The sequence below is a fragment of the Sus scrofa genome, chromosome 7 (assembly GCF_000003025.6).
Source record: "Sus scrofa isolate TJ Tabasco breed Duroc chromosome 7, Sscrofa11.1, whole genome shotgun sequence".
NCBI lineage: Eukaryota > Metazoa > Chordata > Mammalia > Artiodactyla > Suidae > Sus > Sus scrofa.
In genome coordinates this window covers 112,668,819-112,687,288 of record NC_010449.5, presented here as the reverse complement: position 1 = coordinate 112,687,288, position 18,470 = coordinate 112,668,819, and the positions used below count along the sequence as shown (strand labels likewise).

The following is an 18,470-nucleotide window of genomic DNA, read 5'->3' as shown; positions in this document are numbered from 1 at the left end:
AAGACTCAAGTTTGAATCTTGACATTGTCATTGTTCACTTGTGTTTCTTGGGTAAATCACATGAACTCTGTAAGTCCCTATTGGCCTAAGTTAATAACACCTATCTCACAGTGTTGTTATAACAGCAATGGAACCTTGAAACACATGTCAAAATGTGAAAAACATCAAAATGTCAAATGAAAAGATTGTTTTTCTTCCTCATTCTCTGTTTTCTTCTCAACTATTAAAACATTTTAGGTTCTGAACAACCTTATGTATGTTAGATTAATAGTCTTATGCTAAAATATGCATGAGTAATAACACATTTAGATTGCCTGACACATAGTAAATGCTGTATAAACCTTAGCTATTTATCTGTCTGAAAGGGAAGGAAGCCTAGCTTCTAAAAGGCTTGTATAATGTATTACCAATGTCTCAGATTAGCTTGATACATAAGTAAGTAAGAGTCACGTCTTAACAAATGTTTTATTGTAGAGCCTAAAATATGTCCAGCAGTAAATAAAGGCATAAAACCACCAAGGTATCTTCCAAGTTTCAGGCTGTTCCTTCTTAATGTGTTCTCCACTCTGCAGCCAGAGAGGTCTTTCTTAAGTGCAAATTTGATCATATCACTTCTCTATTGAAAACTTAGCAGGGAGTTCCCATCGTGGCGCAGTGGTTAATGAATCTGACTAGGAACCATGAGGTTATGGGTTCGGTCCCTGCCCTTGCTCAGTGGGTTGACGATCCGGCGTTGCCGTGAGCTGTGGTGTAGGTTGCAGACGCGGCTCGGATCCCGAGTTGCTGTGGCTCTGGCGTAGGCCGGTGGCTACAGCTCCGATTGGACCCCTAGCCTGGGAACCTCCATATGCCGTGGGAGCGGCCTAAATAAATAGCAAAAAGACAACAACAACAACAAAAAAAAAAAACAGAAAAAAAAAAAAAAGAAAACTTAGCACAGGGAATTCTGCTAATACTCTGTAACAACCTATATGGGAAAAGGATCTGAAAAAGAATGACTGTGTGTGTGTGTGTGTATATATATATATATATAAAACTGAGTCACTTTGGTGTATACCTAAATAACACATTGTAAAGCAACTGTATTCCAATAAAATGAGTACCCTGTTTATAGCTATTTTTGATTTGTACTATTCCTTTTTTTGCCTTCCCTTGGTCTAGTGAGCATTATTTTGCTTCCATTTCTCTCTCTCTCCCTGTTGCTGCTCCCCCCGCAAAAAAACCCCGTGTGCTACAGGTTTCCAATAAACATATTTAAAATTAAAAATAAATAAAACCGTTCAGTTCATTCCCATTGCTTTTGGGATTCATTCATTCACATTTATTTATTAAGAAGCAAGTAATGTTTTGGGTGCTGGGGAAAGAGTAGTGAGCCTTTTATAGACTCGTAAGTTGAACAATATGATCTTCATTTAATGTTTGTTTCTGGGTTTATGAAATCTTCAAATGAGTGCTGGCAGAGTACAGAAATGCAAAGCGCCTTGCCTCCAATAATGTCTATGAGCAGCACCATTTGTGCCTTCCTCAGACCCTCATAAGAAGGTTACTTTTTCCTTATCATGTGACTTTTTTTTTTTTGCTGGGTAGGGTCATGTAATTAACAGCAGATCTTGCAAGCTGTTCTGTGGAAATACTATCAAGTAGAAAGACTGTTCTTGGGTTGTTTACCCTGGTCTTGAGTGCCATCCTTGAAATGTTAACTCTGGTAGTTCTTTGTTCATTGGACCCAGACTCTATGAAAATCATCCCCAACAGGACAGCCTTTTATTTATTTTTAAAAAATTTTAAAAGACTTTTTTTCTATTATAGTTGATTTACAGTGTTCTGTCAGTTTCTGCTGTACAGCAAAGTGACGCAGTCTTACATACACTATATATACATTCATTTTCTCACATTATCCTCCATCGTGTTCCATCACAAGTGACTGGATATAGTTCCCTGTGCTATACAGCAGGATCTCATCACTTACCCACTCCAAATGCAATAGTTTGCATCTACTAACCCCAAACTCCCAGTCTTTTAAATATAGATGTATATATTTTTATTTTTTTTTCCTGCAGACTTTTCAGAAACATCTCATTTATAAAATAAGATGCATTTCTTTTTTCTCCTGGTTTATTTGCAACTAGGTGGGGCTAAGAATTGCACTAGGCAACTTAAAAAGACACAGGTGCTTTTTGGCAATAGGAATGAAGGGGAATAAAAATTGGTTGAGTTATGTAAAGACTGTTTTTAAAAAGTATGATGACTTAGTCATCATTTGTCATGTAGTTCTCTTAGGCGTTTGGAAAGTATCCCTATTAAAATAGTCCTGTTAAAAGCATGTATTCATTAAATTGTCAAAATCGTCATTCAAAAAGTTTATAGTTTTGCATCTGTGTGTACCCACTATACCGTATGCTTCAGTGTAAGCCTACAGTGTTTAAGGAAATATTAGCGGTTAAATGTTTGTGATGTTTTATGACCACAACCCAAAGATGATTCCATTTGAAGATGTTGGTTGACATTGTCTCTCTAGTGTAAATACAGTTTGACTTATTACTAATAATGTTGTAGGTCATGTTTGCTGGGAGTAAACCATCCTGGGACAGGAATTTGGGTGTACTTGATTTATTGCAGAAATAAGTCAAGGAGAGAGGGAGGGGAGAGAGTAGCAAGGCAGAGGAAGAGCCTGAGCAACCTGTGGTCTAAGCTGGGGTCTAGATTCAGCCTCAACCTTGTGAAGTTTTGGAGCAGGAGTGAGGAGGCAAGCCTTTGTCCCCAAAAGCTTGTTTGTTGACATAAACAAAGAATTATTCATGAATTTCCTTGTTTTCCTGAATTTTCCTTTTAGTAAGATCCTCTGGTAGTCCCATTCCATGGGTAGTCAGTTCAAGTCTAGACCTCACAGGAGGACATGGTTTCCTTGGCTGCTTTTTCTTCGTTCCTGCTGGACCACAATCTTTAGTTTTCAAGTCATTTGGGACCAGGGGTAAGAAATGGCTTGTGGGTTATAAGAGTCATGCATATGGAGTTAGTCAGGATTTGGCCACAGCCACATACACACAAGCAGTTATTAACTGGCTTAATGCATGTGGTGTTTTAGTGCTTTCTCTGAAACGAAAAGTTACTAATCCATATGTAACCCTATTATGTTCATAGCAGCACTGTTTACAGTAGCCTCGACATGGAGACAACCTAAATGTCCATTGACAGACGAATGGATTAAGAAGATGCAACACAGCACGCACGCACGCACGCACACACACACTCATTGGAATATTACTCAGCCATAAAAAGAATGAAATAATGTCATTTGTAGCAACATGGATGGACCTAGAGATTATCATACTAGATAATCTCTAGAGATTTCATATCAGAAAGATATGAGATTTCTCATAGCTTTCTAGAGATTGCATATTAGAGAGAGAAAGACAAATACCATATGATATCACTTATATGTGGAATCTAAAATATGACACAGGAGTTCCCGTCGTGGCGCAGTGGTTAACGAATCCGACTAGGAACCATGAGGTTGCGGGTTCGGTCCCTGCCCTTGCTCAGTGGGTTAACAATCCGGCGTTGCCGTGAGCTGTGGTGTAGGTCGCAGACGCAGCTCGGATCCCGCGTTGCTGTGGCTCTGGCGTAGGCCGGTGGCTATAGCTCCGATTCAACCCCTGGCCTGGGAACCTCCATATGCTGCGGGAGCGGCCCAAGAAATAGCAACAACAGCAACAACAACAACAGACAAAAAGACAAAAGACAAAATAAATAAATAAATAAATAAATAAAATATGACACAAATAAACACATCTTTGAAAAAGAAACAGACTCAAAAATATAGAAACAGAATTGTGGCTGCCAGTGGGGAGGGAAGGATTGGGAGTTTGAGATTAGCAGATGCAAAGATTGTATATAGGATGGGTAAACAATAAAGTCCTACTGTGTAGCATAAGGAACTATATTTAACATCCCGTGATAAACCATGATGGAAAAGAATATGAAATGAATATATATGTATAACTGAACCACTTTGCTGTACAGCAGAAATGAATACATTATAAATCAACTATAATAAAAATTTTTTGTGTTGATCGAGAAGATATACAATGTCTTTAATTATTCAAACTAATATAGTATGCATAAATGGAATCAGTAGAGTCATTCCTGTAACTATTTTTTTTGTTTTCAATCTTTTTATATATTAATTTTTTTTTTTTAGAAGCTATCACCATCCATGATAAGATATACTGGTTTGTGGTCCTAATTCAGTTGCATACTTGTTTTTGACCATTTAAAGTAGTTAAGCAAATGAATTAAATGGCCCTGGTTAGTGTACAGACTAAAACTGGATTAAATCTAGAATGCTGGCACTTTTATTAAGTCTCTTGCAGATCCTCTTTGTTATATATCTTCTAGAGAGGATGTAAATGTTTATGCCTAAAACAAATGGCCTGTCTCTTTAATAAAAATTACTGCCTATGATTTCATGTGCTTTTACTATGTCTCTTGTTTGCCTTTAGCATCTGTTTATTTAATCAAGCGTGTTTCAAGTTCATAGCTTTTCCTTGTAAAATAATCTATTTTAGTCAGTCTACCTCATTAATCTTAGACATTTTCTTTTTGATTTTACAAATCCTAGCAACAGTGGCTGACTTTTAAAAATGGTCGCTTAAATGGCTCAATTTCTCCCCTTTTATTTTAAAGTTATGTTGCAATAATTTGTTTTATAAATATGCATTTTTTTAATATTTGGAATTTAGTGTTCAGTTATCATGTTAAGGAATTTAGGATTCAGTGCTTCTGTTTGAAAAACATGTAAAATCAAGTGCATTTTATTTTAAATCTTCAAATTTGAAAATTTTCTATTTTCTAAAAGAGATTTAAGGGCAATTTCAAAGACAGAAAAAAAATAGGGAACCTAAAAAAACAAACAAACAAAAAAACCCCAAACAAATGAAAACAGTAAAAGCCAGATAGCAGGGAAGTGAAATAGAATTATAGAAATCTGGTCTGAGATAGCCATTGTAATCGGGTCCTAAGTTTAACTCTGAGGTTACCAAGAGAGATGTGTAAAGAGAAAATTCTTTGATTTTTTTTAAAGGAAAGGCATATAAATTCATCTAGAGCAGTGGCTTTCAAGTGTTTTTGACTATTACCTATAGGATAAAAGAGGTACATTTTTGTATTGCAGTTCAGTATGTGTATTTATGTGTATAGACATTTAGAGATACACACACACACACTTTTTTGCACTAACACTTATGTAATGTTTGTTGTCTGCCATGCCCTGTTCTAGATCCTTACATTAATTAATTTAATCCCCAGACCATATGATGTAAGAAGTATTATTGTCCCTACTGATGAAGCTGAGACACAGTTGTGTTAACTGTTTTGCCCAAGGTAACACAGCTAATAAACAGCACATCTAGGCTTCAGAGCCATGCAGTCAAGCAGCAGTCTGTTCTTAACCATTGTTCTGTGCTGCTCTTTTTCTCTCCCGCGCTTAGATTTGTTTACATTCACATCATACCCACACATGTGCATGTGTATAAAGAGGAAACAGGAGTTTTGTGAAATGCTTTTAGTATATTCAATTCCTTTTTAGTTTTTAAGTTTTTTTTTTTTTTTTTTTTTTTTTTGTCTTTTTGCTGTTGTTGTTGTTGTTGCTATTTCTTGGGCCGCTCCCGCGGCATATGGAGGTTCCCAGGCTAGGGGTCCAATCGGAGCTGTAGCCACCGGCCTACGCCAGAGCCACAGCAACGCGGGATCCGAGCCGTGTCTGCAACCTACACCACAGCTCACGGCAACGCCAGATGTTAACCCACTGAGCAAGGGCAGGGACCGAACCCGCAACCTCATGGTTCCTAGTCGGATTCGTTAACCACTGCGCCACGACGGGAACTCCTAGTTTTTAAGTTTTAAGAGGCTGTTTGGACCCACTTAATTGATGTCATCGTTCACTAATGAGTCTCCGCCCACAGTTGGAAAAAATTGGTCTAGAGAGACTTTTAACAAGTGCTGAAGTTATCAAATGGCTCTTTTATTATGGTCGGTAAATGATGTCAGGAGACTAGCGTCTTTGACAAAAGATATGGAGCTACTCTTGAAAAAACATAACTTTATTGATGTAATCTCTTTAGTAAGTGGCGCACAGAGGACTAAACCTCAATTTATCGCAGTGTGTTTCTGGATGGAACTTGTTACTGCTGTGGCCCAAGTGGGGTGCTTTCTCTTGAAACACAGGGTAGATTTTAGAGAACTACAGGGATGAACAGTAATATTTCCTTTCAATTCTGAGGTCTAATTAATCAGATATTTCAGATGAGTCTTTAAGGGTGCCAAATTACGGTTAGTCCGCTTCACCATTGAACCCCCTGAGTGTTTGCCTTTTGGGCATTGATTATGCTGCAGTCACAGTGAAATGAAGCTGCTGTTGCTGAGAATCCGTTCAGTGACGGTGGTCTTACCGGGGCTTGATACATACCACCCTCGAGGTACTTACCACGTCCACGTGGCTGGCCTGTTAACAAGGATGCCAGTTCCAAGAGCAGGACCAGTGAGCTTTCGCGTTCTAATAGAGTATTTAGGTTCCATTCCTCATGCTGCCGACGTGGGCGAATGAAGTTTCCAGGGGAAGATGGAGCGGAAGGCCAGTGGATGGACTATCAGCGCCCTGGACATGTCCCATGTGGCAAAATCGAACTCTTTCCTCTAGTGAGATTACATATGAGAAAGCGAGGTGGGCAGGCATTGTAATCAGTTCTTATGTTGTTGTGGCAGATGACAAAGCAGTGGCCATTTATAGATGTTAAGATATCTTCCTTTTCCGGAGTTCCTGTTGTGCAGCAGAAATGAATCTGCCTAGCAGGTTCAATCCCTGGCTAGTGGGTTCAGTCCCTGGCCTTGCTCAGTGGGTTAAAGTTCCAGTGTAGATGGCAAATGCAGCTCGGATCTGCGCATTGCTGCGGCTGTGGCGTAAGCCGGCAACTGTAGCTCCAATTTGACCCCTAGCCTGGGAACGCCCATATGCCACGGGTGCGGCTCTAAAAAGCAATATCTTCCTTTTCTGCAGTGGTGGCAGCTGAGTTTCCTGAGCTCACTTTTCACTTCGTGTGTTGTCAGGAATCATTTAATACCCAACTTAAAAGTGAAAGCCCATTGTTCCTTCTGCAGAGGGAAAGAGTCAGCAAGCTCCAGCTCTGTTCTCTGGATCTGCATTGTGAGTTTCTTTTTCTCCTTCTCTTCTTCCACTGCTTCTCCTTCTTTCTTCCCCTTCTTCTTCCTCCTCTTGTTCTTCTTCTTCCACATCTGCTGCATACGGAAGTTCCTTCCATGTTCTTATTGTGCCTTCTTTTTTAGTTTTGTTTTGTTTTCTTTTCTTTAGGGCCACACCCACACCATATGGAAGTTCCCAGGCTAGGAGTCAAATCAGAGCTGCAGCTGCCAGCCTGCACCACAGCCACAGCAATGCCAGATCCGAGCCACATCTGCAACCTACACCATAGCTTGTAGCAATGCTGGATCCTTAACCCACTGAGCAGGGCCAAGGATCGAACCTGCATCTTCATGGATACTAGTTGAGTTCATTACCACTGAGCCACAATGAGAACTCTGTGTGTTTCTTTTCCAAAAGACCCACCTTCAACCTTAGATCAGCACTTCAGCTGAGAAGAGGGTCCTTGGCTATATGCTGTAGAGCTCTTTCTGTGCTTGCTAACATGTTCACTTCTTTTCATGCACTCAGTGTTCTTTGAGTTTCCATCGTGTGCCAGCCCCAGAATGATTTGCTAAGGATACAAAGTGAGTAAAACCAGACATGGTCCATGGTTTTGTGGAAATTATAGTCCAGTAAAAGCTACACAATAAAGCAGTCACACAAATAAATGAAAACTCGTGTTTCTGACAATTTCTATGGCAGGGCATGTGTGGTGTTATGAGAGTATCAAGTTAGAGGAACTGTACTAGTCGGGGAAGTCAGGAGAGGCTGTGTGTCTGAAGGAGTGAGTGAACAGGATGGTGGGAAGATGGAAAGAGGTGGGTAGAAGCCAGATGATTTAGGTTGTAGTAAGCATTCGCCTTTTCTTAAGAGTACTTATGGCATTTTGAGCCACAAGGTTTATATTTTTATCAACAGTTTAGATGACAACCCCAAAGGTATGTTTACCAGACTGAGAATGAAAGCAAGCTGGGAGGCATAGCTGGTATGGTTGATGGCAGGTCACCCTTTAACAAGATTCCAGTATTCTGGAAGGGTGAGTGAGGATTGAATTCCAGCAGCACTGAATGTGATTCTTTAGTTAGTGGACTTTCTCTCATATGTCAAGATTGGTACCTGTGGTTAATCAAAAAAAGTTGGTTAAAGTGGAAAATCATTTTTAAAGGATATATAAATATGTGCTTTGAACGTATTGCTTGTCACTTAAAACAGATAAACATATCTTCACTTTCCAGCCTTTGCTTGTCGGCACAAGACTCTTTTGAGAGTGGGTTCTTAAACAGGGGTTTGTTTTGCATAAAACCACACTTGTAATGCATCATCTAGAATTAAGTTTCCGATCCTTTACAGTGGAGTGAGAACCAGACACGTTTGAAGTGATCTGAGTATAAAATCCTTTTAGAGTTTCACAATTTTCCCCCTAGCCTTTTATAGTTGTTTCACCTACACCTAATTCTTCAGCAGTTCTTTTTGACGGTAAGTTTCTTGCCTTTATCAAATTCTTCCAAAGCTTTCAACCTCATTTTTCTCCTTTCACATTTACATTTCAGTGGTTTATGTAATGTATAGTTAAATTATATAAGAATAACGTATACCCCAGGCACACACAAGTAAGGCAGTATAAGAGGCTAGTGTGAAGCAGAAAGCTGAACTGTATGGGGACAGCGGTACACAGGGGAACTGGTTATGGGCATCAGTGTGGGGTGCTGTATTTTACAGGAGGGGCCTACCAGTTAGTGGAAGTCATTAAGAGAGTTTCTGCCATATTTTTTAAAGCAGTTGTGTGTTTGTTTGTTTGTTTGTTTGTTTGTTTTAGGGCCACACCTGCAGCATATGGAGGTTCCCAGGCTAGGAGTCTAATGGGAGGTACAGCTGCCAGCCTATGTCACAGCCACAGCCACACCAGATTTGAGCCGTGTCTGCAGTCTACACTACAGCTCACAGCAATGCCGGATCCTTAACCCACTGAGCGAGGCCAGGGATTGAACCTACAACCTCATGGTTCCAGTCGGATGTGTTTCCACTGTGCCACAACGGGAACTCCCTAAGCAATCCTTTAAGTACAGTAGTTTACGCCCCACGTTCAGTATGAACCTAAAGTGTGGCATGGCTGGTAGGCAGCGTGTACAGTGTATACAGTTTTAAGCAGCATTAATAATTGTTTGAGTGGCAGAAAACAGTGATCCCACAGTGGTTGAGCATTCGGACCCTAGAGGGAGCTGCCTGTCCTGAGTAAGTGCTCTACTGAAGGAATTAAACCAGAGACTTTCTAGTTCTTAATCTTTTTCTCCAGGATAACACATGTAAATATACACAGATTTTCCTTGCTTTTGGTTATATGGCATTGAAAATCGATTGTTTTTACAGACTGTAAGACATATTTTTAAACAAATTACTCTTATCATTTTCATGCAAAGATTAAAGGCTACTTCCTAAAAATTTTTAAGGAATTCTGATTTTACAAATGAAATAAAAAGATCAGTTTAATTATGCTCAAAATAACTTTCAGCAAGAAGGCTGCTTTTGTTTAGCTTGAAAAAGTAGTCAAAACTGTTCATGGGCTTTTGACGTGACAGTATGACTGTCATCTTGCTTTAAAACTCTCAGTCCATTTTAATTTTTCTTTATTGTGACAGCAAGTGCTAAAAACCCAATTCATAATGATAATTGTGGCCAGTGGAATGAGAGCCACACCTGTGGAAAAGCACACTGAGACCTCGTCCAAGGCTGTTCTTTTCCTGAAGGTCCATCTTTCCCCTTGACATTGCATTTGGCTCATTTTACATTATTTCCTTCATCATCGAGTCATTGAGATCATTGTCAACAAAATTTGTCAACATTGTGCTGTCTGCTTCAGGTAGAATAGGATTGTTAAGACCACATTTCAGTTTGGATGGAAGTGACTTTTATAAGACATCTGTAGTTTTTGCCCTACGCTATGGAATTCTTCCTTCAGCCTTGGAGGAGCTTATGGGTTTGTCTTAATCCAGTTCTCTCTTCAGAAATGGAAGCCTGGCCATAAGAGCACACAGGTCTGTGGCAGCATCCAAAGCAGTGTCTGTAAGGCCTTAAATGGAAAGATTTACCTCGTTCATATGGTCACAGATGTTTGTCAGGCTAAACCAGGAATGACTCCTTCTTGTTACTTATTTTTAGAGTTCACTTTCCCTCAATCTCAAAATAAGTAGGACTTCAAGGGCTGCTAGACATGTCCTCCAGAAAACCAGTAAATTCCATGTCCTCTTTTGCTCCATTTCTTAAGAGAGTGTCTTGGAAAGGCCGTGACTCTGAAGAAATTGATAAGCTTCAGAGCAGTGCACAAGGCTTCTGTGAAGTTCACTAGGAGCGCATTGGAAGCCATTGCATGTGAACGCAGAAATGAGAGGGTCATGCTTGAAGCATGAAGCATGAAACTTATTAGTCTTTTTTACCCAAGCAGGAAACCCAGATGTGTTGCTAAATATCCATTTTAGGGGCTCCATCTGAGCAAGAAGGAATATGATTTGCCTCTTTGGGCCAAAAGAGTTTTCACCATTGGTAGCCTTCGCAGTGTCCAAAAGATGCTTTGAAAATAGAAATTCTTTAACATCAGCTTACGTAGTGGATGAAAGCCAGGAATTGGCTTCGCTACAAGGCCGTCAATCATTCGTCTTGTTGCAAACTAAAAGGAAAGAAAATTGCCACCAAGTCCAATTTCAGTGGCCCCTCTTGAAATACTGGAAACACGTAGGCGGTTCTGGACTGGATGGTGCTGTTCGACAGAAGGACGACTTCACTTTCTCCCTCTAATCTGCAAAGCAGCTCAGTCAGGGAAGGTGGCTCCTTCCAGGTCTTGGCCACAGTAAATGTGTTTTCTTCCCCCTTTGCAGTGTGATAAGCAGCCTTATGGGTGCTTCAAAAAATGAGACTATTTAGAGGCAACTCTGTTTTCGTTAAGCAGCCCACTCATGAGCAAGATCTTGTTTGTCTGAAAGACTTGTTTGGAACGTGGTAAGGCACTCCGTGAATTTTATTGACATAAGCATCTCTTGGTGCTTGCCTTATAATAGAAGTACTGTAGCTTGGGTTAATCATTGCAGTTATAAAAGTAAAAACAAAAGATTTGTGAGCTTCATCATACTTTTTCCCCTGACATTTACCTGATAGATAAAAATAGTGGTAAGGGCAGGGTATGTAGTCTTTAGCTTATATTACGGAAGACTTCTAGATATCATCAAATGGCAAGGAGGATGGTTTTATTATTTGACCAAACAGTGTATAACATGGCAAGAAAGGAAAAGTTTGTATTATTTGACCCCACACATTAACATCTTATTCTCCCTCACATTTATTTGGGGTAAAAAATGACATTTTTTGAAGTAACAGGGAAAAGAGTCAACGAAAAAAGTATTTACAAAATCAGAGCACATCAAGGGAGTCTTCTAGTGATACAAGGTTTTAAAGTCATTTACTTTTACTTATTTATTTATTTTCTTTGTACGGCTACACCTGTGGCATATGGAAGTTCCTGGGCTAGGGCTTGAATCAGAGCTGCCGCTGCACGCTTACAGCACAGCCACAGCAATGTAGGATCTGAGCCACATCCATGGCCTACCCTGAAGTTTGCAGCAACGCCGAATTCTTGGCCCACTGATCGAGGCCAGGGATCAAACCTGCATCGTCATGGACAATGTGTTGTATTCTTAACCCACTGAGCCACAGTGGAAACTCCCTAAAGTCATTTACTTTTAGATTGATTTAAGGAATAAGGAACTTTTGCTTCCATGAGATGACATGATGATATTTTAAAATATTTTTAAGTTATTCTTTTTTGTAAGTCCAGAAGGTATAGAAGGACTGACAGGTGAATGTTAATGGAAAGGCTTGTTCCTACTCAAGGTAGGGAACATTAATATTTAGATCCCCATCAATAAAATGGGCCGCTTTACAGAACCTTGTCCTCTTGAAAGTAGTAGCGCTGTGTCTGTTCTGCCATTACAACAACGCCTCCCCTATGTGGTGACACATGTTTGATGTCTGATTCCTTGTTTACTTGCCTATGGGATTATTCTCCAATGCGAGGGTGGGCGCAGGAGTCAGACCCCTGGGGCAGGTGTGACCTTGGACAAGCGACCCACCTCTTCTACGCTCCAGTTTCCTCTTCTGGAAAGTAGAGGTCATTCTCCCCCCTTCCGCAGTGGGATGTTATAAGAATCAAATGAGTTAATCTATGTCTAAAGTGCCTGACATTACTCAGCTCTTAGCTGCTCACACCCTGTGGTCTGTCTGCCACAGGGTCAGCACTGGGGCTGAAAGACACACATGAGCGCTCGGAAGAAGCTCATGGCCATCCTTCGATGATGCTGTAGAAAGATTTTACTGGTCGGAGATTGATGGATGGCATAGTTTCTAAGGAGATGGGATTCTCAGAAAACAGGAACTCAGAGCAGGTGCCACGTGACTGCAGGAGACGCAAAAATTCCATATGTGTAGAGGACTAGACTTTCTCCCGAGTTTATATAGCGCCTCACTCTGGGGAAGGAACACTTCATTAGCATGTTGTCCAGCTTCATTCCTCTGCTTCTGAATGGATTCACTTTTTTTCATTTTTATGCTTTAGGCTAATTTGTTAGTTTCTAAAAGTTGTCATTGTCTTTTTTGGTTCACTTCCACCTTGCTAAAATCTCAATCTGTAGTTGTGTTATTTACCGTGAGATAAGACACAAACTTTTTGTGAAGCCTTTTCTGTATTCCAGAATGTGTTCAGTGTGCTTTTGGGGTTGATTTTATTAAGATCCAGGACATCCAATTTCTAGTATTCATGAAGAATCTGTCTCTCTTTTAAAAAAAAAAAATCGTTTATGGTTAAGTGTGTGGTCCCTGGAATCATGCTGCTTGCATTTGAATCAGTTCTACCACTTTTTACCCAAATCTCCTGGCCAGTTCCTAAAGTATTGTGAACCTGTTTCCTCATCTGCAAAATGGCATTACTAAAAGTACCAACTTGATTGGCTATTCTGAGGATTCCGTGAATCAACACGTGCAATTTGTGGAGCACAGAGCCTGCGTAGCCAGTGGTTACTTAGGTGTTACTTCTCTCCTTCCTCACGAGTATCAGTACCATTGTATATCAAGCGGCAGCACTAATTTCCTTCCTGAAGTACTGAACTGAATAACATCAGAGTCCAAGAACCCTTCTCTTAAAGCCGTCTTCTTCCAGGGGGTGGATTAGTACAGAATTATGTGCTCAATACTGGGCTGTGGGCCGAGTCTGTGGAAGCTGGGGTCTGGGTCAGGACCCAGCCATACTCCAGAACCGTCTGATGCAAGCTCTTAACTTCAGAAGTGGGCCTGGGCTCAGCCATCCCAGGAGGTGTTTGCCTTTGGAAAAGGGAAGAGGCTTTATACCTCGTGGGGATGAATTGGGACCTACCCCTCCTCTCAGTGTTTTGACCTGCCTTCCTCCTCCGCCTTCCTCCCACTCTTGCTGTTCTCGCCCCCGTTTTCTAGGAAAGTAAGCACAGATTCCTGCTCTGGGCACAGTATCCATACGGCATATGACCCCAATGCCTTCACCTTGGGGAGCGGCACTGTACACAGGATTTGCCTGATTTAGCTTGTTGCTGAAACTCGGCCTCTGTCCGCTGTTGCCTAAGAGAAATGCAGAGACAAGAGTTTTGGGTGAAGGAGAAAAAGATAGCTTTCTTGCTTTGCCAGGCAAAGGAGGCCCCAACACGCCAATGCCTTAAAGACCATGCCCTCTTTGGAAGGGATTAGGAGGTGGTTTTATAGTTTGGGGAGTGGGAGATAGGGTCGCAGATAAGAATCAGGGTAGAGGCAAGCTTGCATTGTTCTCAAAGCTGGTGTTCAGGGGTCTGGTGGTCTTCTTTCCAGGATAAAGGATGCTTCATTAACATCTTCCATTTGTCTGGGTGGGGGCTAGTTGAGCAGAAGAACTCAAAGATACTGTTATCTATATTCCTCGAGAATCCTGCCCCAAAGCTGCGCTATTGTCTCTTGAGGGCTTCTCCCTGGTCTTTGCATCCCCTCCCTTCCCTGATTAGTACCTGTTTGAACCTGTCCTTTGAAACTCAGGGAAGGTCATGGAGGCTGAATTTATTCCCTAAAAAAGGAGACATGGGGGACACAGAAAGTCCACGGGTTCTGCTTGGATTCAAGCCCTTTCTTAGGGAAAATGTGGCAACATGAATTACTGCCCAGAGATGTAGAGGGGCTTCTGTTGCTATTGCTTGCAGTTTAGTGTCTTTTACATCTGAAGGTCTCTCTTGTTTATGTAATGTCAGCTTATGTTGCTTTAGGCTTTTTAGACAAGTAGAGAGGTACTTGACTTAAATGTGCGAATGAGATTCTTGCTAAGAACTGTTTTCATTTGTTTACAACGGTAGCAAAACCTAGAGGTTTTCATCTGATGTCTAAAATGTCCTAGTTGTTCCAGAATTGGATTGTGGTTAATTGACCATAATAACAGCTAGTTTCCTACAGCTAAAAATACTGAGGGGAGAATAACAGTACAAGAGTGAAAGCATAACTTTGTCAGCAGCGGTTAGGTCTGTAAAAACTGAAGGTTAGACCCGGAAACATATCGGGCATAAAATTGGAGAAATCTATCAAAGAACTGTTGGAAACAGCTGTAAGGATCCTTTTCCATTCAAAGAATCTTCTTTTGTGCGTTGTTAACTTCTCAGCTTGCACGCAGTTACCGCTCTGCCTGTGTAGCCTTTTAACTCTTTTTATTTCTTTCATCTTCAGCTTATGGAAAAGTATTTCTGGTTCGTAAAATAAGTGGTCACGATGCCGGAAAGCTGTACGCCATGAAAGTTTTGAAAAAGGCAACCATAGTTCAAAAGGCCAAAACCACGGAGCACACGAGGACGGAACGACAGGTCCTGGAGCACATCCGACAGTCGCCGTTTTTGGTGACGCTGCACTATGCTTTCCAGACAGAAACCAAACTTCATCTCATTTTAGGTAAGTGTCCGTTGTCGTCAGACTGTGGACTTCTTACAGAAACGCGGGTCTTGAGTTGTAATGCACTCGGAGGGCGGCATGCTTCAGCCTGAGAAGAAGCGGAATCCTTTGACTTGCATTCTTCTCATCGTGGTGGCGTTCCCTCAAACATCATGATCGCCCTGGATTTGGGATGTCCCACCCTGAAGGAATTTACGTTCTTCTCGTCCACGCTCCTTTATTCATCTTAAACACTTGCGTCGCTAAGGTGCTATCTTCCATTCCAGTGTGAGGAGCTGAAAGGTGAAGTGGGCCCCACTTTCTGCTTTAGGGGTTCTTAGGAATATGCAGCTTTGGGACTACAAGTGGATATGGATGGAAATCAGTAACTGGGGAAAATAAAAAGGAAAGAAAGGATTTCTGTGCTTAGCGATGCTTTGCTTTTCTGGTGAAAAACCTGCGTTTAATGGAGATAACCCACTAACCAGTCAACCCCTCGATCACTCTCATTCTACCCACAGATACTTTCTGAATCCCTTCCTTTGCCAGATAGTCTTGGATCCTTGTGTATGGACTTTGAAACATCCTCTGGATATTCCCAGATTACTTTGCAGAAAACTTGTGCCATTTTCTGTTCCTACTAGAAGTAAATGGCAGTGCTTCTGGTGTTAAACTCTGCCACCGTATTTGTTCTGTTGCAATTTTCATCCCATTCTTCTTGGAATTTGCATTTATATAGTGCAGTCCCCTATTGATTGATCTATTCTGAGGCTTAGGTGAGATAGAATTTCACATAGGGCTCAGTAAGCTATTTCTTGAGTGCCTTCAGTATGCCAGCGCCATGCTGGGCATTACCCATAGTATCATAACCACCACACCTCCACCGGGGTCCCCTCATTTAGAGATGTTGAAGGTTCTGGAAGCTGCATTTCCTGCAGTCCCACACGTGGGATAAGCTTGAGAATGAAGTTGGAACTCAGGTCTGACTATTGGTGTTACAAACAGGTGTTTTAGTATATATGGAATAGTGTGAAATAGTGTGTATATATATTATGTGGCAGCATTATTGAATGCTCTCATTTTGGAAATTATACTTTTATTAATGATGCTTAAAATTGCATTCACTTTCGAGTAATGAAGTTACATGTTAGGCTCATTTTGCAGTGCTTGCCGTCAACCAGCCAGCCCGCGTCTTTGAAGTACACAGACCACAGTCTCTCCTGTCCCGTCAGAGTCCCTGCTCCCCACTAATGTCAACATCTGCTCATTGTTCCAGCCCTTCTTTCTGCCTCCTGTGGATGTCTGCTCAGCTGATTTTTAAGGGCATATTTACTGATTTTTAAGTGCATATTCCTTCCGTATTTTTACCCAGAAGGTTGTAGGGACAAAGCATTTCAACATAATGGTTTCAACATCTTTAGCAGGGAACCCTTCCATCAAGTGAAAACACAAACATTCAAATGGAAAACAAATGGAATAGAGTAGCACTGCTTGAATCTGAGCTTCAGGGCACCAGACCCTACAGTTTATTTCTGGTCTTCTCCCTCCCAGAATTGCCAGGAAGCTTCAGGGAGTCCATGAAGACTAGTTGAGAAATGATTCTTCTTTTGTCCAGGCATCTCTCTTTACAATAAACCAGCTCATAAAAGTAAATCACATGCCTGAGGTCGTACAGCTAGTGGAACCAGAAGCAGTAAGAACCCAGACTCCTGGCCCCTGTACCACCACACCACAGCTTTTGTCTCTCTCTTTCCTGCTTTCTGTTCTCTGACCATAACTGTACTCAGCCTTTTAAAAATTCTTTATTGTAAATGGTGTAGTTTTTGTAAATAATAGTTTAACTTATAAGTAGATGAGTGAAATAGCGTGTATTTGATTAAACAACAGTAGCCCTTGATAATGTTGCCTTTTTGTTGTTGATGCTCCATTATTTTTGCTCTTTGTTGGTGGCCCACAAACAAATAAATACAAACCAAGGCAAGAACACCTATCTCTTGCACCAGCTTAAGAGGAGAAAGTAGACTCGAGAGCGTATTCGTTCTTGGGAGAGGCCGTGCATTTGGAAAGGCCCTCCCCCTCCTCTCCACGCAGATAAGTTCACCTCATTCTCTGTGTGCATGTTGTGTAGCTGTTGTGAGACTTTTCAAAGGCAAAACTTTTCAGAAATCCAGCACATGATTTTGTTATGAACTGTTTTTTATTTTATTAAGACATAAATAATTACGTTCAGTTATTTTGTTTGCAGTGCTTAGAACACACACCAGGTCAGTTCTCCAGATGCCGTTCTCGTCTGCTAGGGCTGCCCTAACAAAATATCACAGACTGAGTGGTTTAAATAGCAGAACTTTCTTCTCTCCTTTTTTTTTTTTTTTTTTACAGTTCTGGCTCCTGGAAGTCCCAAACTGGGGTGCCAGCAGGCTGGGTTTCCCCTGAGGGCCGTAAGGAAAGGGTCTGTTCTAAGCCTTTCTCCTTGGCTTGCAGGTGGCTGCCCTCTTGCTGCCTTTTCACGTGGTCGTTCTGTGCAGTCACATCCCCGGTGTTGCTTTTTCGGTTCAAATTTCCTCTTCTTTTGTAATGACACCGGTCAGATGGGATTAGAGCCCACCCTAATTGCCTCATGTTTAATAACGTAATAAATTAATTGGCCCTAAACCCCAAAACAGTCACATTCTGAGGTATTGGGGGTTAAGACTTCAGTATATGAATCTGGGGGAGATGATTTCACCCATAAACTGTCTTTAAAGGCTTATTAACCAACTTTGGTTTTTGTGTACTGTCATAAGGTTAGAAAAAAGAATCTACGTGTCAAACTTCTCAGGATCCACCTGATCTTTTAGTCTGATGAATAAGTTAATACCATAGACCTTTTTAAAAATGTGCTCTTTTTAACAACTGCTTTGTTACTACAAAAGCATATATATGCACATAGGAAAACAAAAATAAGAAAAAAAAATATTTTCATTTCCTGGAGTTTCTTTTTTTTCTTTTCTTTTTTTTTTTTTTTTTTTTTTTTTTGTCCTTTTGCTATTTCTTGGGCCGCTCCAGCAGCATATGGAGGTTCCCAGGCTAGGGGTGGAATCAGAGCTGTAGCCACCGGCCTACGCCAGAGCCACAGCAACTCGGGATCTGAGCCGCGTCTGCGACCTACACCGCAGCTCACGGCAACGCCGGATCATTAACCCACTGAGCAAGGGCAGGGACCGAACCCGCAACCTCATGGTTACTAGTCAGATTCGTTAACCACTGCACCACGACGGGAACTCCCGGAGTTTCTTATGCACATATCTCTCTATCCTTTTAGATCTGTCTGTGTGTCTGGATGCGT

The 18,470-nt window shown here is 41.2% G+C and overlaps 1 protein-coding gene across 6 annotated transcripts in view; it reads left to right on the top strand.

Annotated features, from left to right (window-relative positions):
- RPS6KA5 (ribosomal protein S6 kinase A5) overlaps positions 1–18,470 on the top strand; it is a 191,682-nt gene that overhangs the window by 66,378 nt on the left and 106,834 nt on the right. For all 6 annotated transcript variants that reach the window (XM_021099611.1, XM_021099610.1, XM_021099614.1 and 3 more), the window contains one exon: positions 14,948–15,166. In XM_021099611.1, coding sequence (XP_020955270.1) covers positions 14,948–15,166 — 219 coding nt within the window. The remainder of the gene's footprint in view (positions 1–14,947; positions 15,167–18,470) is intronic.